Source organism: Symsagittifera roscoffensis, chromosome 9, assembly GCF_963678635.1.
Source record: "Symsagittifera roscoffensis chromosome 9, txSymRosc1.1, whole genome shotgun sequence".
NCBI classification, from domain to species: domain Eukaryota; kingdom Metazoa; phylum Xenacoelomorpha; order Acoela; family Convolutidae; genus Symsagittifera; species Symsagittifera roscoffensis.
This window is the reverse complement of record NC_087070.1, coordinates 7,998,767-8,022,900: the sequence shown is the minus strand read 5'-3', so window position 1 is coordinate 8,022,900 and position 24,134 is coordinate 7,998,767. Positions and strand designations below refer to the sequence as shown.

The following is a 24,134-nucleotide window of genomic DNA, read 5'->3' as shown; positions in this document are numbered from 1 at the left end:
GCAGTATCTTTCGTTTTTAATTCGACAATTATGTAATTCAACAATTAAGATCTAGAATATCTACTAGTTTTCTGAAGTCTACATCGGGTTCTCGAATAGAAGATGGATGCGATGCTCCTTTTTTTATTGCTACTTTTCGTAATTGTACTGTGAGAGTCATCAATTAATTTTCTGCAATTTCTGTGTTTTTATAGCTTTTCACGGATTTTATTTGAAAAATTTGAGAAAATACAGATTTCCTGTCTCACGGTTGTATGTCGGGATGTTTGAGTTGGTGACTCACTTTGTGTTTCTTTCAATTATAGTATGGATAGATAGCTATAGATGATTGAAAAACACTGTTTGTGAATATTGAATTTGTTCTTTGTGAATGTGAATTTTAGTGTTCCATATTATTTATGTAGTCTGTAAAATCTTTGGAGAATTCTATGTCTGGATCGTTTTTTGATAATTAGTTTGTTTTTTGTTATGATTATATTTTTTCGTGTTTGTCTTTTTGACCTAGTATATCCTTTTGTTTGTCTGTGTCGTGTGATTGCAAGGTCGTATCTTTGGTTTTTAGTTCGAAAATTATCTAAATCAACAATAATGATCTAGAATATCTACTAGTTTTCTGAACTCTATATCGGGTTGTCGAATTGAAGATGGAAGCGATGCTCCTTTTTTTATTGCTATTTTTTGAAATTGTGCTGTTAGAATCATCGTTACATTTTCTGTCATTTCTGTGTTTTAAAGTTTTTCATGGATTTTATTTGAAAAATTTGAGAAAATACAGATTTTCTGTCTCACGGTTGTATGTCGGGATGTTTGAGTTGGTGACTCACTTTGTGTTTCTTTCAATTCTATCATAGATAGATAGCTAGAGATGATTGAAAACACATCGTTTGTGAATATTGAAGTTGTTCTTTGTGAATGTGAGTTTTGGTGTTCCATATTTTTTATGTAGTGTGTAAAAACTTTGGAGAGTTCTATGTCTGGATCGTCTGTTTGTATTTGGTGTCTTATGTGATATGATTTTGCCGATGCAATTTCAATTGTAAATGTACCGTAGTGTGATGTGATGTTACATATATCTTTGAGATAGGGGTCAAGGATTTGTCGTTTTGTTCTTACTTCAGGAAGTTCCTGTTTACATGGGCTATTTCCTTTTTCGAGTAAATTTACGATTAGGTTGTAACAAAACTGTACTTGTCTCTGGCGGGATCATTTTGTGGTTTTATGAAAATGGGAGTAACGAGTTATCATCAAAACTTTCGTTGTACTCCATCATGTTTCATATTGTAAAACTGTTAGTTTGTAACTTTCAATATGTCTTATTGGTTGATACCAATTATTTACACGTATTGGTTTGTTGATATATGACTTTTTACTTTTGCGTTTTCCTACTATTGATGATGGTGTTGTAGCTTCTGAGTCAAAAAAATATAATTGGTCGCCTATCGGTGCCATTTTATTTATCAAATTTTTTAAATCTTGAAGGTCCTGTATTTTGTTTGTGTCTGGTTCTGAGACTGCGTTTCTTCGTTTTTGAAAATCGTCTTTTGATAATTTGTTTGCGTTTTGTTGTGGTTGCCTTTTTTCGTGTTTGTCTTTTTGACCTAATATGTCCTTTTGTTTTTCTGTGTGGTTTGATTGCAAGGCAGTACCTTTCGTTTTTAATTCGACAATTATGTAATTCAACAATTAAAATCTAGAATATCTACTAGTTTTCTGAAGTCTACATCGGGTTCTCGAATAGAAGATGGATGCGATGCTCCTTTTTTTATTGCTTCTTTTCGTAATTGTACTGTGAGAGTCATCAATTAATTTTCTGCAATTTCTGTGTTTTTATAGCTTTTCACGGATTTTATTTGAAAAATTTGAGAAAATACAGATTTCCTGTCTCACGGTTGTATGTCGGGATGTTTGAGTTGGTGACTCACTTTGTGTTTCTTTCAATTATAGTATGGATAGATAGCTATAGATGATTGAAAAACACAGTTTGTGAATATTGATTTTGTTCTTTGTGAATGTGAATTTTAGTGTTCCATATTTTTTATGTAGTCTGTAAAAACTTTGGAGAATTCTATGTCTGGATCGTCTGTTTGTATTTGGTGTCTTATGTGATTTGATTTTGGTGAGGCAATTTCAATTGTAATTGTACCGTAGTGTGATGTGATGTTACATATATCTTTGAGATAGGGGTCAAGGATTTGTCGTTTTATTCTTACTTCAGGAAGTTCCTGTTTACATGGGCTGATTCCTTTTTCGAGTAAATTCATGATTAGGTTGTAACAAAACTGTACTTGTCCCTGGCGGGATCAATTTGTGCTTTTTTAATGAAAATGGGAGTAACGAGTTATCATCGAAATATCGTTGTACTCCATCATGTTTCATATTGTAAAACTGTCAGTGTGTAACTTTCAATATGTCTTATTGGTTGATACCAATTATATAGACGTATTGGTTTGTTGATAGATGACTTTTTTATTTTGCGTTTTCCTACAATTGATTATGGTGTTGTAGCTTCTGAGTCAGAAAAAAATATTTGGTCGTCTATCGGTGCATTTTTATTTATCGAATCTCTTAAATCTGGATGGTCCTGTATATTGTTTGTGTCTGATTCTGAGACTGCGTTTCTTCGTTTTGAAAATCGTCCTTTGATAATTAGTTTGTGTTTTGTTGTGGTTGCCTTTTTTCGTGTTTGTCTTTTTGACCTAATATATCCATTTGTTTGTCTGTGTGGTGTGATTGCAAGGTCGTATCTTTCGTTTTTAATTCGACAATTATGTAATTCAACAATTAAAATCTAGAATATCTACTAGTTTTCTGAAGTCTACATCGGGTTCTCGAATAGAAGATGGATGCGATGCTCCTTTTTTTATTGCTACTTTTCGTAATTGTACTGTGAGAGTCATCAATTAATTTTCTGCAATTTCTGTGTTTTTATAGCTTTTCACGGATTTTATTTGAAAAATTTGAGAAAATACAGATTTCCTGTCTCACGGTTGTATGTCGGGATGTTTGAGTTGGTGACTCACTTTGTGTTTCTTTCAATTATAGTATGGATAGATAGCTATAGATGATTGAAAAACACAGTTTGTGAATATTGATTTTGTTCTTTGTGAATGTGAATTTTAGTGTTCCATATTTTTTATGTAGTCTGTAAAAACTTTGGAGAATTCTATGTCTGGATCGTCTGTTTGTATTTGGTGTCTTATGTGATTTGATTTTGGTGAGGCAATTTCAATTGTAATTGTACCGTAGTGTGATGTGATGTTACATATATCTTTGAGATAGGGGTCAAGGATTTGTCGTTTTATTCTTACTTCAGGAAGTTCCTGTTTACATGGGCTGATTCCTTTTTCGAGTAAATTCATGATTAGGTTGTAACAAAACTGTACTTGTCCCTGGCGGGATCAATTTGTGCTTTTTTAATGAAAATGGGAGTAACGAGTTATCATCGAAATTTTCGTTGTACTCCATCATGTTTCATATTGTAAAACTGTCAGTGTGTAACTTTCAATATGTCTTATTGGTTGATACCAATTATATAGACGTATTGGTTTGTTGATAGATGACTTTTTTATTTTGCGTTTTCCTACAATTGATTATGGTGTTGTAGCTTCTGAGTCAGAAAAAAATATTTGGTCGTCTATCGGTGCATTTTTATTTATCGAATCTCTTAAATCTGGATGGTCCTGTATATTGTTTGTGTCTGATTCTGAGACTGCGTTTCTTCGTTTTGAAAATCGTCCTTTGATAATTAGTTTGTGTTTTGTTGTGGTTGCCTTTTTTCGTGTTTGTCTTTTTGACCTAATATATCCATTTGTTTGTCTGTGTGGTGTGATTGCAAGGTCGTATCTTTCGTTTTTAATTCGACAATTATGTAATTCAACAATTATGATCTAGAATATCTACTAGTTTTCTGAAGTCTACATCGGGTTCTCTCGAATTGAAGATGGATGCGATGCTCCTTTTTTATTGCTATTTTTCGTAATTGTACTGTTAGAGTCATCATTTAATTTTCTGTCATTTCTGTGTTTTTATAGCTTTTCACGGATTTTATTTGAAAAATTTGAGAAAATACAGATTTCCTGTCTCACGGCTGTATGTCGGGATGTTTGAGTTGGTGACTCACTTTGTGTTTCTTTCAATTCTAGTGTAGATAGATAGCTATAGATGATTGAAAACACATCGTTTGTGAATAATGAATTTGTTCTTTGTGAATGTGAATTTTAGTGTTCCATAATTTTTATGTAGTCTGTAAAAACTTTGGAGAATTCTATGTGTATATCGTCTGTTTGTATTTGGTGTCTTATGTGATTTGATTTTGGTGATGCACTTTCAATTGTAATTGTACCGTAGTGTGATGTGATGTTACATATATTTTTGAGATAGGGGTCAAGGATTTGCCGTTTTATTCTTACTTCAGGAAGTTCCTGTTTCCATGGGCTATTTCCTTTTTCGAGTAAATTTACGATTAGGTTTTAACAAAACTGTACTTGTCCCTGGCAGGATCATTTTGTGGTTTTAAGAAAATGGAAGTAACGAGTTATCATCGAAATTTTCGTTGTACTCCATCATGTATTTGCGTTTTCCTACTACTGATGATGGTGTTGTAGCTTCTGAGTAAAAAAATATAATTGGTCGTCTGTCGGTGCCATTTTATTTATCGAATCTTTTAAATCTTGAAGGTCCTGTATTTTGTTTGTGCCTGGTTCTGAGACTGCGTTTCTTCGTTTTGAAAATCGTTTTTTGATAATTAGTTTGTTTTTTGTTATGATTATATTTTTTTGTGTTTGTCTTTTTGACCTAGTATATCCTTTTGTTTGTCTGTGTCGTGTGATTGCAAGGTCGTATCTTTGGTTTTTAGTTCGAAAATTATCTAAATCAACAATAATGATCTAGAATATCTACTAGTTTTCTGAACTCTATATCGAGTTGTCGAATTGAAGATGGAAGCGATGCTCCCTTTTTTATTGCTATTTTTTGAAATTGTGCTGTTAGAATCATCATTACATTTTCTGTCATTTCTGTGTTTTAAAGTTTTTCATGGATTTTATTTGAAAAATTTGAGAAAATACAGATTTTCTGTCTCACGGTTGTATGTCGGGATGTTTGAGTTGGTGACTCACTTTGTGTTTCTTTCAATTCTATCATAGATAGATAGCTATAGATGATTGAAAACACATCGTTTGTGAATATTGAAGTTGTTCTTTGTGAATGTGAGTTTTGGTGTTCCATATTTTTTATGTAGTGTGTAAAAACTTTGGAGAGTTCTATGTCTGGATCGTCTGTTTGTATTTGGTGTCTTATGTGATATGATTTTGGCGATGCAATTTCAATTGTAAATGTACCGTAGTGTGATGTGATGTTACATATATCTTTGAGATAGGGGTCAAGGATTTGTCGTTTTGTTCTTACTTCAGGAAGTTCCTGTTTACATGGGCTATTTCCTTTTTCGAGTAAATTTAAGATTAACTTGTAACACAACTGTACTTGTCCCTGGCGGGATCATTTTGTGATTTTATGAAAAATGGAAATAGCGAGTTATCATCAAAATTTTCGTTGTATTCGATGTTGTTTCATACTGTTAAACTGTTAGTATGTAACTTTCAATATGTCTTATTGGTTGATTCCAATTATATAGACGTATTGGTTTGTTGATAGATGACTTTTTTATTTTGCCTTTTCCTACTATTGATGATGGTGTTGTCGCTTCTGAGTCAGAAAAAAAAAATAATTGGTCGTCTGTCGGTTCATTTTTATTTATCGAATCTTTTAATTCTTGAAGAACCTGTATTTTGTTTGTGTCTGATTCTGAGACTGCGTTTCTTCGTTTTGAAAATCGTCTTTTGATAATTTGTTTTTGTTTTGTTATGATTGTCTTTTTTCGTGTTTGTCTTTTTGATCTAATATATCCTTTTGTTTGTCTGTGTGGTGTGATTAAAAGGTCGTATCTTTCGTTTTTAATTGAACAATTATGTAATACAAATGCTTGTCTACTACCTAGATTATCTCTTGACATAAAGTATATTAAACACAAAAGTTTGTTCCGGTTTCCGGCGTACTATCATGTAGCAGAGTGGTCCGATTCCTGCTTGTCTTTCACGCCACGATCTTTGTCTTATTTAAAAATCTGGTGTTTCTTGTATTGTTCAAAATTTTGGCATAAGTTTATTGAGACGTAGAGACATTTCTATTAAATTATCTATTCTCTCTAGCAATTTTGCAATTTTGCAACTTTCTAATTCTAAGTTCTTATTTCTAAATCTAAATAAGTTAAAGTCTTGTTCGAGACTTTTGGTCGCACCAGATGAAATATGACTTATTGGTTATACTCATAGAAAAATTTCAGATAAGGTACACGGTTTGCTCGTCAAGCTATCTTATTTTCGGCCGGACAGATTCGTGCAACTTCTTAGTGCGTGGCGAACAACTGGTTCTAATGGTTCGGATAATGGTGCATGTGTTTCTTCAAAGGTATATGGATTGTGTTGGAAAGAAATGCGTGTGGATGATTAGGAATTTTTGGTATTTGTTGGTGCTGTTGGATTTTTGTGGGATGTTGTCGGTGGGGACTGGCGTGGGGGTTGTTCATTAGCAATTTTGGAAAAGTTCTTCGGAGTTGAATTTTTTTATGAAGAAATTTTATGTTTAATATAGTATTCTTCAATGAAAAAAAAATAAAAATAAAATCTTAATCTTACTCTTATATCTCCTAGTCTCAATAGATCTAGTTCATACTGGTTTATGCGAGTTAGTTCTTGGAGTTTATACAGAAGGAGAACATCTGTATGCAACGTCTTATTCAAATTGTTCTGGTGCTGAAACTACAAGTAGTTTCAGCACTTACAAATAAGTATCAAGGTTAGAGATGGGATATTATTTGTTACTTATAAATATTTGATAGTGATAATCCTTCAAAAAAACAATTGGTTCATAAATACTATTTTAGAACTGGTTCCATAGTGCAAAGATTTGATGAAACGCAAGTATGTGTTGTCGTGACCTTGTTTTTGTCAGATCACCCTGGTGTTACAAAAACCACACTTTTAGCTGAAAAGAATGAATTTACTCTCAAGCAGCAAACTAAATTCAAAAAAAGCGTTTTTCATCGTTTCATGCACATAAGCAGCCGGAAGAGCTCCAGTCTTAAGCAGCATACTAAATTCAAAAAAAGCGTTTTTCATCGTTTCATGCACATAAGCAGCCGGAAGAGCTCCAGTCTCAATTTGTTGTAAATTTTTTCGGGATGGCAATTGTGTTTATCAGTTTCAAGAAACTGTAGGCAAGGAACCGTATACTTGGTAATAAATAGTATTCCGACGATATTGTGTTTGATATCTGTGATATGGAATGTTTGTTTGAAAGGTTTACTTAATAGTTTATTCTGTTCCATTGTTCGAGTGGTAACAAGGAAAAATTGAATTTTTCCAAAATTTGTTAAACATGATCCTTGTGCTGTAGCTAATTTGCTTGATGTCTTTGAAGGTATTAATTTGGATGTAAAGTTTGTATTTCATTCAGTGTGGGAGTTTTTATAAAATTTGATTCAGCTCCTGAATCTATTAAGAAATCAATTTCGAGTTCTATTTTTTGCAATTTTTTGCTCTGTGGATTTTCTTAGAGAAGTGGAATTGTCCAAGTGTTTTTTTCTCTTGGTAGTTGTACTTTATTTATTTTGTTTTGATTTATATTATTTTCACTTGAATTTCCTTTAAGTTCTTGTTCGGTATAGTTTGTTCTATTTTGGGTATTATCGGGATTTTGAAAATGATTCTTATTGTTTTGGTAATAATTCGATTATTTTGGTGTTTCGTATTCAATTTCAATTTGAAGCATGTTCATCGAAAGCGTATTTTTTGTTTCCCTCTCATCATCTGTGGATTCGCAATTTGTGTGATTTAGTTGTAATCTGATTTTTCTGTGTTATCAATACCGGGAGGGTCTGATTGAGTTTCTTCAGTTGTTTGTACCTGGTTAATTTGTCTTTGATGTTTAAGTGTGCTACTTCTATATTTTTGTTGTGAATTTTGGTAGTGTATTATTTCTATGTGGTGACTGAGAATAAATTCTTTGTCGATTTGAATAGTTAAAATTTCGGTTCTTGGAATTTTCACGTGCTCTCTTTTGATAATTTTTATAGTTTGATCTATTGTTTTAATAGGTTTGTGATCTGTTATCTGGATAATGTCTATTCCTATTGTTTGAGTAATTTCTGGTTCGGTTATATGAGGATTTTCTAGAACGGTCATTTCAATGGTATCTATTTCGAAAGTTTGAGTATGAACGATTCCTTTTGTATTTCGAGTAGTTTTTTCTGTTTGAGTTTGGTCTTGAAAACTTATTTCAATTTTGATTGTTTTGTCTGTTTGATCGAATATATCTATTCTATGAGAAATTTTGTGAATTTCTTCGATCTGAGGATCTTCCGCGATAGTTATTTCGGTAAGGTGATTGTTGTAGGTAAGGTGATTTTGGTAAGGTTGATGTACTATAGTTATCATGCAGTAGTTTTTCTGAACTATTATTACTGTGATTGATTTTGTTTGGTAAATTTTGGTCTTTTTTCAAGTTTTGTTAAAATGATTTATTTGATTCTCTGTAATGTTGTGGTTTGTTCTGATTATTTTGTTGTTTTTGTCTACATTCAGCAATGATATGTCCATATCTACGGCAATAGTTACACTAAATTTTGAATGATGGTTTGTCATTAAAATTTGGATTTTTCTCGTAGATATTTGTTATTTGAGTAAATTTTTCAGCTAGTTCAGTATCAGATTCATGAATATTATTTATTTTTGAAGTAGTTGTATGGATGTTGTTTAGTTATTGTAATTTTAATTTCCTGTTTCTTCCAGTTTGGTAGCTTGATCTAGAATATCTACGAGTTTTCGGAAGTCTATATCGGGTTCTCGAATTCAAGATGGATGCGATGCTCTTTTTTATTGCTTTTTTTCGTAATTGTGCTGTTAGAGTCATCATTAAATTTTCTGTCATTTTTGGGTTTTTATAGTCATGCGTATTAAGGGAATATGCTTTCTTGCTAATGCTTCGACTCTTACTGCAAGTTGTTAAATAGTTTCATTAGTGATTCTACTAGTTTCATTACATAGAACTCTTTCATGTTGTTTGTTTCTTTCAGAGTCGAACATTTTTTTGAAAACTCTTGTGCAAATCTTTTCCAATCTGATTTAATATCTATAGGTAAAAAAGAAAACCAATTTTGGACTGCGCCATCAAGTGTGGTTTGGATTAGATCTGTACGTCTTTGTATCCAATTTTGATGAAGTGGTGTATTTACTGGTTCAGGTTCTCAATTTATAAATAAATTGGCTGTGATTGGGTTTAAATAATCTTCTACTGAGTATTCAGGATCTGTTGCTGTGAATACCATTAGTGGTTTATATGAAAAAAAGAAGATCCATTAATAAAGCATGGATTCATAGTCATCTGTAGTGATTCTGCGGCATTTGGTATTTGAGAAAAATTTGTAAGTTGTGTTTTTTTAAATTTATGTTGTTGTAAATAATATGGTAATCGTATTTCATTTGGCAATTGAGTTGGTTGATATTTTGTGTATTTATAAGATTTTTGATTGAAATTGATTGCGATATGACGTTGGGTTATGTCTTGTTAGTCGTGTTTGTTCGTTTCGTGTATACGGTTCGAAAAGACCTGGTTGATAAATAGGACCTGGTTGATCAATATTCCAATTTTTGCTTTGATGATTTGTACTGAACCGATGTTGATTTTGACTAAAGTATTCTTCATCTTCTGAGTTATGTGGTAGATTCCTTGTATGGTGTTTAGTTGTCATGTCTCTGTACTGCTGGAAAATGGATAATTTTCGCTACGATCCATTGTAGCTCGTGGTTGATCAATAAAAAATTTTGTGTGAGAGGCTTGTTGTGGTACGTTTTGTTTTAGGTTCTGTGCTTGTGACTAGCGTTGACTGTTCATATAAAAGGGTTTTTTTGTTTTGGATTTTGCAAAAAGGTTATAGTTTTGATCTGAGAAGTTGTTTCTCTAGACGTTTTTTGTTTATTTGTTTGTCTTGACGTCGTTACTAATATAAAAGTTTGAAATTCCGTTTGTGAGTAATTTGGAATAACGAAAGGTTTTACTGTGGATTGTAGAGTTTTTTGCAGAAATGCTGTGTTTTTATTTTTTGGAGTTGTAATAGGATGGGATAAATGGGGGAAGTGCTTTGTTGCGTTATTGCTGGCATTGTTTCGTCTATTTCTTCATTTACGAAATGTGATGCAGATGAATATCTTGTTGTGTCAGATTTCTTACTCCAATTACATTTTCGTGTGTATTAATGAATGTAGAATTTAAGCTATTATTTCCTGTTATGTGAATAGTGGGTTATAATTTAAAGGTGTTGCATTAAAAGTTAGGGGAGTGATCTAACGTAGTCTTTATTGATGGAAATAGTGGTAATTGTTTGATTTGATATATCAGTTGGTATATAAAAAATAAAGGATGAGACCAATCAGGGTCCCAAACATAATCTGTTTCAACTGCCAATACAGTTTCGTCGTCTGAATTTTGTGGTCGAAAACTTGTTCCTGATAGTGCTAGGAGATCAAGGTCATGGACAAAATATTGAATTGTAAACAATGCTAGTATCTTTATTAGATCATGTTTATGTGAGATTTCATTACTAGTGAGCTTTTCACGGATTTTTTTTGAAAAATTTGAGAAAATAGAGATTTCCTGTCTTACAGTTGTATGTCGGGATGTTTGAGTTGGTGACTCACTTTGTGTTTCTTTCAATTCTAGTATGGATAGATACCTATAGATGATTGAAAATACATCGTTTGTGAAAATTGAATTTGCTATTCGTGAATGTGATTTTTCGGTGTTCCATATTTTTTATGTAATTAAAAATTTTGGAGAATTCTATGTCTATATCGTCTGTTTGTATTTGGTGTCTTATGTGATTCGATTTTGGTGTTGCAAATTAAATTGTAAATATACCGTAGTGTGATGTGATATTACATATATCTTTGAGATAGGGGTCGAGGTTTGTCGTTTCATTCTTACTTCAGGAAATTCCTGTTTACATGGGCTCTTTCCTTTTTCGAATAACATTACGATTAGGTTGTAACAAAACTGTACTTGTCCCTGGCGGGATCATTTTGTGATTTTATGAAAAATGGGAGTAGCGAGTTATCATCGAAATTTTCGTTGTATTCGATCTTGTTTCATATTGTTCAACTGTTAGTATGTAACTTTCAATATGTCTTATTGGTTGATTCCAATTATATAGACGTATTGGTTCGTTGATAGATGACTTTTTTTATTTTACGTTTTCCTACAATTGATTATGGTTTTGTAGCTTCTGAGTCAGAAAAATAAATTTGGTCGTCTATCGGCGCATTTTTTTTTATCGAATCTTTTAAATCTGGATGGTCCTGTATTTAGTTTGTGTCTGATTCTGAGACTGCGTTTCTTCGTTTTGAAAAACGTCTTTTGATAATTTGTTTTTGTTTTGTTATGATTGTCTTTTTTCGTGTTTGTCTTTTTGACCTAACATATCCTATTGTTTGTCTGTGTGATGTGATTGCAGGGTCGTATCTTTTGTTTTTAATTCAACAACTATCGTTTTTATATACTATTTCTGTAGTTTTAAATGGGGGAGGTAAGGATTGAGCTTTTATATTTGGAGGAGTTAATGGAAATGGGTATCGAACAATATTATTTAGTCTTACTGTGATTTCGAATTTTAGTATGAGACTACTTTGTTGAAGTATTTGGATGTTATGTTCCCGTATATCTTTGTTGATATCTTGTCTATATTGTAATCTATTTAGTGCCCAGTTGTGTAATCTGCTACTTCCTTGATGTTGACCAATTAATGGCAGATGAGCTACGAATGTATTCCAGTCTAATCGTAGTGGTATGTTATTGGATGATTGCTCCTGATATCTTGAATCAAGATGTATTGGAAAGTTTAGGGTAAACAGTGTTGGTGATAATTGACTTGGAGAAGGTGTTTTCTGGTAATGTGGTAATGTTGATAGTGTTGTATCAGATGAAACGTCAATTGGGTTGTTTACTAAATTTGGTTCACCTTGAGTGTAGGTGTGCGTTGCCCAATATGGAAGACGTTCTGTAGTTACTGGGGGGATTAAAAGGGTTTTCTCGAGTTTGTTCTGATGTGGGAGTTGAACCTAGGTAGTCCGATGGAATGTTTGAAGTGCTTTATTGTGAAGCAATTGGCGGAGTATCTGGTAGTGTGCTACCAGAAAGGTCTGAAGGATTTGATGTTGGTGATTGAGGTATGTTGAAATGAACTCTGGGTGTTTGAAAATTTATGCTTCGTTTTGGATGTACGATTTGTCTATTTATTTCCAGTGTATTTTGATTTTGGCTAATGTGTCTTACTCTGTTTAGATGTTGTTGTAGAGGTGGGTATATGTTATATGTTGGTTCGTATTGTGGTTCGCTCAAAGGTGCGTGGCGAACAACTGGTTCTAATGGTTCGGATAATGGTGCATGTGTTTCTTCAAAGGTATATGGATTGTGTTGGAAAGAAATGCGTGTGGATGATTAGGAATTTTTGGTATTTGTTGGTGCTGTTGGATTTTTGTGGGATGTTGTCGGTGGGGACTGGCGTGGGGGTTGTTCATTAGCAATTTTGGAAAAGTTCTTCGGAGTTGAATTTTTTTATGAAGAAATTTTATGTTTAATATAGTATTCTTCAATGAAAAAAAATAAAAATAAAATCTTAATCTTACTCTTGTACCTCCTAGTCTCAATAGATCTAGTGTGCACTGGTTTATGCGAGTTAGTTCTTGGTGTTTATCCAGAAGGAGAACAACTGTATTCAAAGTTTTATTCAAATTGTTCTGGTGCTGAAACTACAAGTCGTTTCAGCACTTACAAATAAGTGTCAATGTTAGAGATGCAATTTTATTGGTTAGTTATAAACATTTGATAGTGATAATCCTTCAAAAAAATAATTGGTTCATAAATACTAGTTTAGAACTGGTTCCATATTGCAAAGATTTGATGAAACGCAAGTATGTGTTGTCGTCACCTTGTTTTTGTCAGATCACCCTAGTGTTACAAAAACCACACTTTTAGCTGAAAAGAATGAATTTACATTTCGACATTTCGTAGAGACACTCAAACAGCAAATTAAGTTCAAAAAAAGCGTCTTTCATCGTTTCATGCACACAAGCAGCCGGAAAAGCACCAGTGGTGTCTCAATTTTTTGTGATTTTTTTCCGGATGGCAATTTTGTTTATCGGTTTCAAGAAACCGTAAGCAAGATAGCATTCAATAAGCTGTCCCATGGGCAGTGGCGAAGTTTTGGAAGGAAAACCCCAATTATTAGAGACATTTACGCTCAAAACTTGCTTGAAAGGAGAGATTAGAGCATAGTTTTTGCAAAAACATTGTTAAGCAGTGTCAGCGGCTTCTAATCCGATTTTTTTTGAAATTTTGTGAGCATCGAAAATTTTTGGACCCTAGAGTATTTAAAAGTGAGTTCTGTCTAATATTATGCTAATGATGAACGTATGATTTTTACATTATTTTAGAAGTGGATCGAGTTTGCCCTGTAAAAAAATATGTAAAATTTCGGAATAAAGTTCAAAAAAAAATCAGAAGATTATAAGAAATAACCGAGAGCAAATTTCGAACAGCATACATACATACATACATACATACATACATACATACATACATACATACAGGTATACATACATACATACATACATACATACATACATACATACATACATACATACATACATACATACATACATACATACATACATACATACATACATACATACATACATACATACATACATGCATACATACATACATACATACATACATACATACATACATACATACATACATACATACATACATACATACATACATACATACATACATACATACATACATACATACATACATACATACATACATACATACATACATACATACATACATACATACATACATACATACATACATACATACATACATACATACATACATACATACATACATACATACATACATACATACATACATACATACATACATACATACATACATACATACATACATACATACATACATACATACATACATACATACATACATACATACATACATACATACATACATACATACATACATACATACATACATACATACATACATACATACATACATACATACATACATACATACATACATACATACATACATACATACATACATACATACATACATACATACATACATACATACATACATACATACATACATACATACATACATACATACATACATACATACATACATACATACATACATACATACATACATACATACATACATACATACATACATACATACATACATACATACATACATACATACATACATACATACATACATACATACATACATACATACATACATACATACATACATACATACATACATACATACATACATACATACATACATACATACATACATACATACATACATACATACATACATACATACATACATACATACATACATACATACATACATACATACATACATACATACATACATACATACATACATACATACATACATACATACATACATACATACATACATACATACATACATACATACATACATACATACATACATACATACATACATACATACATACATACATACATACATACATACATACATACATACATACATACATACATACATACATACATACATACATACATACATACATACATACATACATACATACATACATACATACATACATACATACATACATACATACATACATACATACATACATACATACATACATACATACATACATACATACATACATACATACATACATACATACATACAAAAAAACCGCATACACTTCAATCTTGGTTTCTGAAAATCACGCTTTATCAGAACTACTTTTTTTGTCTATGACTTGCCACCATCCAGTTTATTTTTGAATTGTTCCAAGATGTAATTTGGGCTCTTTTTGTGGGGGGACATTTCAAAATTTCTTTTTTATCTGTTTCTTGTGGATTACGTGTGATTATGGCTGAATGTGTGATGTTACGATATGGTATTAAGATACAAATTTGTTCACTGGCAATAATTAAGTTGTTCACCATGCAAAATTTCACAACTGAAAACCAAAGTTAGGAGAGGGGAGTGGAAAAGAGCCGTGAAATGTACTCACATTGATATTGAGCCAGACAAGGTGGGCATAGAGTTCGTTGAAATCTGCTTCGAAAGTTATGTAGCAGACATAAGTGGTAGCATTGCATTCTATGTTCTCGTATGTCACTGGGTTGACAACTAAAGCAAAACAGAGCAACTACTTTTTTATTTAGCCTCTACTTCCCTTAAATTTTGATCTGACAAAACTTTGTTTCATGTCCGTTAAATTGCGACAAGTTTGGCGTGCTGTACAATTTTAACTTATCTCTTTTTGAAAATCAATCAAGCGTCGAAAAGGAAATGTCATGTTTTTACCGCTTCAAATAACCAAATACTTAACTCTAATTAAAACCAGTTCTAAACTCAGTTTTCAACTGGGCCTGAGGTATTAAATTCTCAATTCTTATAGTATGCATTGTTGTTCAATATGGCTTTTTGTCCCCTTTTGTTAGTTAAGACACAATTAACGTTTCGTTCCGACCGATGAAAATGGGAGGAATTTGTATTCGGGTGTGTTTTCGTTTTTTCTTTTTGTTTTCTGCGAAAAATCAGGAACCATAAGTAAATATTGGACTGGGTTGAGTAACCTTTCATAATGAAACCTTTTCAGTCTATACTAGTTTGAAAAAAAAAAACTTTTTCAAGACCATGGTCGGAAAATGTTGAGCTACTGGCACAGTAACCTGCTATATTTGTTTGTGTCTTATTTAATGGAGCTGTTGTTAGTTTTCAGCAAAAGGAACGTGTTCTACAAAATGAACCAAGTTTAGCGCCGCAGCAAATTCTTAATTGCCTAGTGGGGGAATAAATAGATTCTACGCAAACTGGTATCGCACTTGTTAAATTATTCATTTTACTTGCACTACTTCCTGTGTTATTTATCAATCAATTAACCAAAATTTAACCTGAAAAAAAACTAGTACTCCCCCAAAATTCAGTGGTCCTCAAGGTTTCAAAGTTTGATATATAGAGGAAAATGGATTTCTTGGAATCAGGACTACATTTCACACTATCCCGCAACCACTCCTCAATGAAAGCTCGGTGTTTTGTCCCATGTGGGATAAATACAACACATATTGTTAAAAATAACAAATTTGAGATTTGAACTCATGTCGAATGGCGCAAATTAACATCAGTTGTTTGACTAACTGACTTTGCCACGTGACTGGTTACTTTTTGTGATAGAGGCGATCTCTTGTAATAAGTCAAAGGAAAACTGAACTGTTAAAACTTCCAAAAGGTTATATGCAAGTCGAATTGAAGTAGCTTTAACGGAAAACTCAATTCCTAATTCATCATATGTATGCTTTTATTTTCCTTTGATGATAAGTTGAGATATGGTGCTTTTGGTCTGAGTGGGATCGAGTCTACTGGTGCATTCTATTTTGGAGGTTTTCATCCTGGAAGATTTTGTCCTGGTGGATTGAATACTGGAAGAAATAGTCCCAAACTACTCAAGATTTTAGATGAAACGTAGTCATGATAATGATCGTTCTGAGGCAATCCCAGTTAATGAGTTTAGAAGTTCCAAAACAAATTGTCCGGGTTGACTTTCCCTACACGAAAATTGCTTGTCATGCAAATGCATACAATGAAAATTGTTATCATGTATTTCCATACACGAAGAGTATGTAAGAAACGCTCACTTTTTAATTTTCACTTGCTCACATGAGATTTTTTTATAATAAGCATTTGAAATGCTAAATATTTCAAATGCCAAAACTCGGGGAAAATTTTATCCTTTTCAATGTTGCATAATGATTCTTTTTTTAAACAAAACTGCCAAAAATAGTTCTAAAGCAAAAATGTTTGCATTTTATCTATAACGTAGTCCATAGTGAATATTTCGTGTATAATCAAATTGAAAAATTAGTTTGGTATGATAGACCAATTTTAGTCTAAACTCAATTTTAGTCTAAGCTTTAAACTTCATTCTGGCCAAAAATATTGGCAAAATTGAAAAACTTTGTGATAGAAAAGCTTCTTAGACATGTTAAGGTCTTTGCAAAAATTTTTTCGCGAAGTTCTTTACAAAAAACCGGTTTTTTCAAAATTTCAAGATAGCAAATCTTCCTATAGAGTTAACCTGCAAGAATGCTGTCTTCTAACCAGTGGTTTTTAGGAAAAATTTTGATTCTTGAGTTTCGACAAAAAAAAATTCAAAACTCGAAAAATTTATATCTTATATATCAAAATTTTTAGTCTGACAAATTTTCTCCTATGCGAAACGGTTTATTGTTGAGACTTCATATAACTTTTTGTACCTATGGAATTATATGACAAAAAATTCAGAATGGAAATATGGAAATTATATGGCTCAAAATTTTAGTCCACAGGGGCGCATGGGTTATTAGGTTTTTAGGTCTTTAGGTCTTATGAACGCAAGTCTTTAGGTTCATACATATTATGTGTCTCAGAATCATTCTAGCACAGACTTGTTTGTAATAGCAAAAATTTGAAACGAAACACCACTGATTATAACTCAGGCCTTTGAAAATTGTTGCTTCAATAGCTCTGTCTATTTTACTTAGAACAGCTTTGTTTGCTATCATTGCAGAATAAGTATCTTTGATTTTAATTTTTTATTTAAAAAGAACAAGACTGCTCGTACCAGGGCGAAGCCATGAATGTTCCGACCGCCTTTTAATAATTATGGAGCAGTAATAACATTTAAGATGTTGAATGAAATGAAACAAAATGAATTTTTTTTTAAAAAATTGAATTTTTTAAATGAAAATCATCACCCCACACGCCATATTAAGTACAAAAGGACAGATTTCGCTCCTTGTAACAAAACAATTATGTCAAATAAGCTTCTTTCAACCAATTTGGAACAATTTCTAAGACGAATTTCTAAGGATTAACTCTCCGCTTACGCGTTAATAGCGCGAAATATATCGCGCGTTAATTGTCCCAAATTGGCCAAAATGGCAATCTTTAAACCCTCATAACTTTACAAAAATGATCACAGGTGAAATATCTTTTCGAATTTAAGCTCGAAAGTCGGAACAAAAAGGGCTATATTGAAGTATACCAACGCATCCATACACTAGAATGTCATACTGTGAAGGGGGTGGAAAACAGCCAAGTACCACTTAGGGTACCAAGTCTTATTCAAACTCTCTGAATCTGAGTTTGAAATGATAAAATATAGTTAATTTTCAAGCCTAATGACTTCTATTGACAAGACACAGAAGAGCCTGTTTTGTTATATACATTTGATATATTTTTTTCTAAATTGAGAACCTATGTTTTTTTTTTGCTTTCAGCGATTTGCTCATTTTATTAGCTTTCATATTTTAACAAGAGTAGCAATTTTGGGCGAAACTAGTAAAAAGACTACAAGTAGAGTGATCTTTTAGATTATTCAACAGACCCGATTGGTCGAAGGTCTCAGTCCAAGATGAAGTCACTGTGTAGTCCACATCCTCCCAAGTCATCTCATCCCCCGCGACATACTCCGCCTTAAAGCTGGTAGAATTATCAGCGCTGCCCATAGGAGCCTCAGCACACACCACAGCATTCTAAAACACGAACTTAGATCGTAGAGGAAGTTGAACAAGGACTAGTTGGAGGGGCGGGTTTAAGGGGGGGGGGCTTGGGCGGACACCCCACTGAGTTATGTTCTAAGGTCTAACTCATAGAGTAATTTCAGATAGGGTACACCGTTTGCTCGCCACGCTATCTTATTTTCGGCCGGATAGATTCGTGCAACTTCTTAATCTAATACCGATCTTAATCTTACTCTTATATCTCTTAGTCTCAATAGATCTAGAGTATACTGGTTTTGATACGATTCGGTCTCTTGGAGAAAGCAACTAGGTTGTAACTTAAATTCAAATCTCTCTGGTGCTGAAATTACAAGTAATTTCAGCATTTACAAATAAGTGGGTTGTTAGTTTGATGCAGTGTGATTGGTTAGCCTTTAATACTTTATAGGGATAAAATATATAAATTATAACCAATAATAAATTATAGTTTGGATCTGGTTCCACCCATTCGGAGTTTACAGAGTTTTTTGTTCTTTGACATCTATCTGTAATGGAGGATGGATGAAGTTCGTTTGTATGTCGCAATCATCATTTTTCTCCGTTCTTGGAGGAGGAAGCTCCAGGAAGCTTGAGTCGTGGATATCATTTTGTCATTCAACATTGACTGTGACCGCCAACAAAATCTTGTTCAGTGGAGAACTGTGTTTCGATTTTGTTTGGGAATGGCGTGAAGCTCGAGCTTGGAGGGGATGCCTTGTAACTCGGATCTGTACATCTTGAACATCGAGGTGGTCGTTGGTCTGATTCAATAAAGTCCTTTGCTGCGATGTCAAGTCGTACTTCAAATCTTTTGAGTTGTGATTATGGGCGGCATATCGGTTGTGTTCAGCCATTCTCTAGTTTGAGAGTGATGGGGTCGGTCGTCTTTCATGCTCGCCTTCTTGATTCTATGTGATCTATGTACTGCACTAGATAATTTTTGTTAGTTCTGTAAATTTTTGTTAGTTCTGTTTTTAATTACGACTTTTTATTAGTTTTTCTCACAAAAGCTTTCAATTTAACTCTGTTATTTTTGAAGAGTTACTCACCCTTGTGTAGCTCTTGTCAAAAATAGGGAGTTGGTCACGAAGCGTGGTTCCTGGCACGGTGGGTTAGGCCGGCTATAAAGCATGCTCAGGACGTCGTCTTCTGGTGGGTTAGGCCAGGAGTGAGAGTACGATTTCATGCTAGTTTTTTGTGGAGTCCTGTTTTGTGTTAACCTTTTATGTTGTGTTCGTTACTGGTTTTTCCTTTTGATGTTTTGGTTGTGCCTTTTTCTCAAAAACCAAAGTATTTGGTTTGGGTTTGTCTTTCGACTTTTTCCTGTTTTATTCTTTCTTTTTTAGATTTATCAGTAGTCTTCAAAAGAATAATTTATCCAGTTCTTAAGCTGGTTTAACCCGGTTTGGGTACCGTGGGTTTTCTTTTCTCAGTCATGCTGTTAGTTTATGGTTTATGGTGTCTAGTAAGCTGCGTTGGTTAGTTTGGATTATTATATGATTCCTTTCCAACCGGGTTAAAAGAAAGTTTGAAACTTGTTAATACTTGTTTGAGTAGTTATTAGTGAAAGTTAAAACTTGAAATTCATTATTTTAAACAACTCGTCGTGGGCGAGCAGTGCGAGTCCGGATAGAACTTGTGTGCAAGTAAAATACGGAAAGGAGTGTCTTTCTGAAAGGTTAGTACTGCTTTCATTTGTATAAATTTACCACTGAGTTTTTTAAACTTACTGCTCTGCGGGGATTGAAATTTCTAATCTATTTTCATTGTTTCTTAGATTTACTACATTAGGGAAAAGAATTTATATATTGACTTACTACTGTGGGAAAGAAATTTTACTGCATCAATCAGTGCGATTTGTTAATAGATGTTTATAAATTATGAAAAGTTTCTAACTTTTATTTGGTTTTTCTGTTTGTAGATGATCGTGATCTGAAGACTAAAGAAAAAGAAAAAACCTTTAATAAAGAAATTTTAGTTTCATTTCGATTTTGTTAGTTTTTAAATTATTCAATTCATATTTCTTTAGTCATTGGGAAAAAATCCATGGGGGAAAACATCGTGGATGGCATCAGATGTGGTTAGTAGTTTTGCTAACATGCGTATGATGTTTTTAGTTTGAAGTAGCGGCCAAAGCAATTGGAGTGCCCTAATGGTTTTTAATTCTTCAGTGCCAATAGAAAATTCGTAGGGTGTGTTTTGGAGAAGGTTAAAAAGCTTCTGATTATATTTAGTATTGTGTATAAATTCTAAATTGAAACTTCGACAGGTTGTATGTATTCGTGCTGGACAATTAGTGGTCGGGATTCTTCTACATTGAAGGTTCTGGTTAGGGGACAGAATATATACATCTGGTTGATGGGATTATAATTACGGAGGATGCCTTGAAAGTTAGTATACTTAATGCAATATGTGAAGTTAAGAAAAAACGAGGATGTGTATTTAGATATAATGAAATGATATCTATGATGGTGTTGTCGTGATAGTGTATGTAAGTCAAATTGATTTTGTATAAACTTATAGTAAGTGTAAGTTTGTGTTTGTTTAGTTCTTAAGATGATGTCATGTGAACAATTCAAATCACGTTCTTTGGGTGTGAGGAAGTTGAAAGTTAGTGAAAAGGTTTCAAATTTTTCGTAAAATGATTCATAAGCTTGAGTATCACAAAGTGCTTCTGAAATGATGTGATCATGTTTCTTATCTATTGAATTGAGCGTGAAAATGTAAGGTGTTTGGATGGAAATATTTTTTCGGTTAGTTGCAGGTTAGCGAACTTGTCGTCATCGAGGAATTGATCTTGGTTAGGTCGGATGATAAAATGATCGTAGTGTTCGATGGAAGAGTCGTTAGCTCGGGGTGTGGTGAACATTTTTTTAATAACTTTTTGTATCCTACGTGTGTAAATTGTCGAGGTGTTAATGCTTTAGTTAGTCTGAAAAGGTCATTTTTATTTTTTATTTTTCTTCCGGTGTGTTAATGAGTGGTAAACAAAGTGGGTTTGAGAAGTGATAATATGATGTCCAATGAAGTGTCGGGATTAATACATGCTCATCGACATAGTTGGGTTGTTCAGTGTTAGGGTCGGAGTGAGTATATCTATATTGAGGGAAGAAGGGTAAAAATAATTGAAGATATTTGGTAGTATTTGTATGGTCAGGATGACTTATGTAGTCTCGTGCTATTCCGGGTTTGGAGGTAAATGGATGACTGGGAAATTTTCCTTTAAAAGTTCTGTAAGCACGGTTAGTACTGGATGATGATTGAGTTGATGTTGGGGATTGGGCTAAAGAAGGGGTGTAATTTGAAAAAAGTGTGGGAGTTGTTGGGTTTGATGACGTTATGGTTGATGATATTTGATGAATGGTTAGGTTTTGAGGGTGTTTTAATTGTTGTTGCAGTGTTATTTGGTTGTTTAGTTCGTATGATATCTGTATGTCATCTGGTGAACTGTTGTTTGAGCGTTCATTCATAAAAGGGGAGTATGTTGGTGTCACTTGGGAAAGATGAGAGAGAGAGTAGAGGGGGATTCACTTTAGGCTTGGGAGTGGATGGGTTGAAAGGGGGGTTGAGAAAATGTAGATGGGCTGGGTTCTAAATTATCATATTCGTCAAGGGTTTCTAAATCTGAATTGTTGAACTGGGAGATGGTGTGAAAAACTGTGATGTCTGAGTTAGCATCAGAATCCATGCCGGACGATGTGTTAATGTGGGAAGATTCAGGTGACAGGACAGCAAAAAGTGGGATGATGGGAATTGGGTTTTGGATATTGGCTGGGTGGAAAATTGAGCGGTGAAGGGATCCAACTTAGCGGATCCATCTTTAAACAAATTGATTGTTCTGAGATTGAAAATTTGTGATATGGGGCTGTTCGATTATTTGTTCACATGTGTCGTCACTTTGAGATTGTTGTGTTACTATATGGTGAATTGGACTTTGTATATAATTAGGTCTTGAATTTGTAATATAAAAGAGCGCTAAATTTCTAAAATTTCGTGGTACTAGTGATAATGGGTGATTATGATGTAAATTTGATAATTGTGGTGCTGTTGGTGATGCGTTTGTAGTGTGTTGTGGTTCGTCATATGTGTTTGGTGTAGTTGATATTTTTGTAATATATTCTTTTAATTGTGCATCTGAAAGTATTTTGTTTTTTGATATAAAAAAAATTCCAAAAAATCCTGCCGAAAGTATACGTGCTACGCTTGCTTGTCGGTTTACTTGTGTATGTTTTGCGCATGTGTTATAGATTCCTTTCAATAGAGAGAAAAGAAAACCGATAAAAATAAACATTGCATATAAAATAGTCAATCTTTCTAAAATGTAGTAGGGCCATCCTAGAAAGGCAAGAAATTCCTTTTTCAGATTTACAAAACTAAAAACATTGATTGGTGATATATCCTGTGGTCGATATTTTTCGCCATTTAAATAAATGTAGTCTTTATTATCTTTAAAATATCCGCTGTAATCTTGTGCGCAAATGTCTGAAAATCCTGCTGTTTCTGCAAGTTTGCGTAAATTCTGATCTTTTGATTGCCGTTGTATTGTGTCCATTTTTGTAAGTAGTTCCTGAAAATGTTGTGTACGAATGTGGTGTTGTATGTCTGATTTAGAGTATATGCCGATCAATTTTAAATCGATATTCGGGTTGCGGGCGATAGCCCGAATACTTTCAGGTGAAAACCTTTCCAATGGTTGCATTATTGTTGGATATGGTGTGAGTAGGTAGTATTTGTCTTCGTCGAATTTAGTTGTACAACATTGTGGCTGTTTTCTGATCCACATGGGACTGCTGTATCCCAAAAAAAGTTCTTCGGGAAAGTGTTTCAACAAAACGTATTTTGTTTTTGTGATTCTGGGATTCTTATTGGGATTCTTTAATAGAATCTTTTGTCTTCAAAAACATATAAAGGTGACTTTTTTGGTACAAGTGTAATAGCATAAAATGTTTCCTTCGTAGTTAATATAATTTGATCTGTTAATAATAAATATGATAATACCCTGATAATAGACCTGATAGTAATTATCCTGCAAAAAAGTTGCTTGTGTGCGTGTTGTATGGTCGCAGTATCCTTGGTTGTTTTTGCAAGGGAGTCTGATTCCTTGATAAAGTATTGTGTCATCTTTTAAATCACGTGTAAGTTGTTCTTTTTCATGTTGCATTTTCCAATCGAAAAACATTATTTCTTGGTATCCTTTATTTTTTGTATCTGCTTCGCAGTTTGAGGGACTATTTATTCCAATTTGTGGTATCTAATTTTTATCATGGAGGTCATATGTTAATCTTCCATGTCCTCCATGAAAGGAAAATTTGGTATCTAGTCGTAAATGACTTTGGTGTTTTTGAAGTTCCGCATGATGTTCGTTTTACAATCTTCAGGGCTGAGGTG

At 33.2% G+C, this 24,134-nt stretch overlaps 1 protein-coding gene across 2 annotated transcripts in view; it reads right to left on the bottom strand.

Annotated features, from left to right (window-relative positions):
• Positions 1–18,732, bottom strand: part of LOC134854479 (uncharacterized) — a 158,702-nt gene extending 139,970 nt beyond the window's left edge. For both annotated transcript variants that reach the window (XM_063870741.1, XM_063870740.1), the window contains exons 1-2: positions 18,593–18,732; positions 15,236–15,354 (exon numbers count right to left, since the gene is read on the bottom strand). In XM_063870741.1, the coding sequence (XP_063726811.1) occupies positions 15,236–15,354; positions 18,593–18,713 (240 nt within the window). In that variant the 5' untranslated portion in view covers positions 18,714–18,732. The remainder of the gene's footprint in view (positions 1–15,235; positions 15,355–18,592) is intronic.
• Between the last annotated feature and the right edge of the window lie 5,402 nt (positions 18,733–24,134).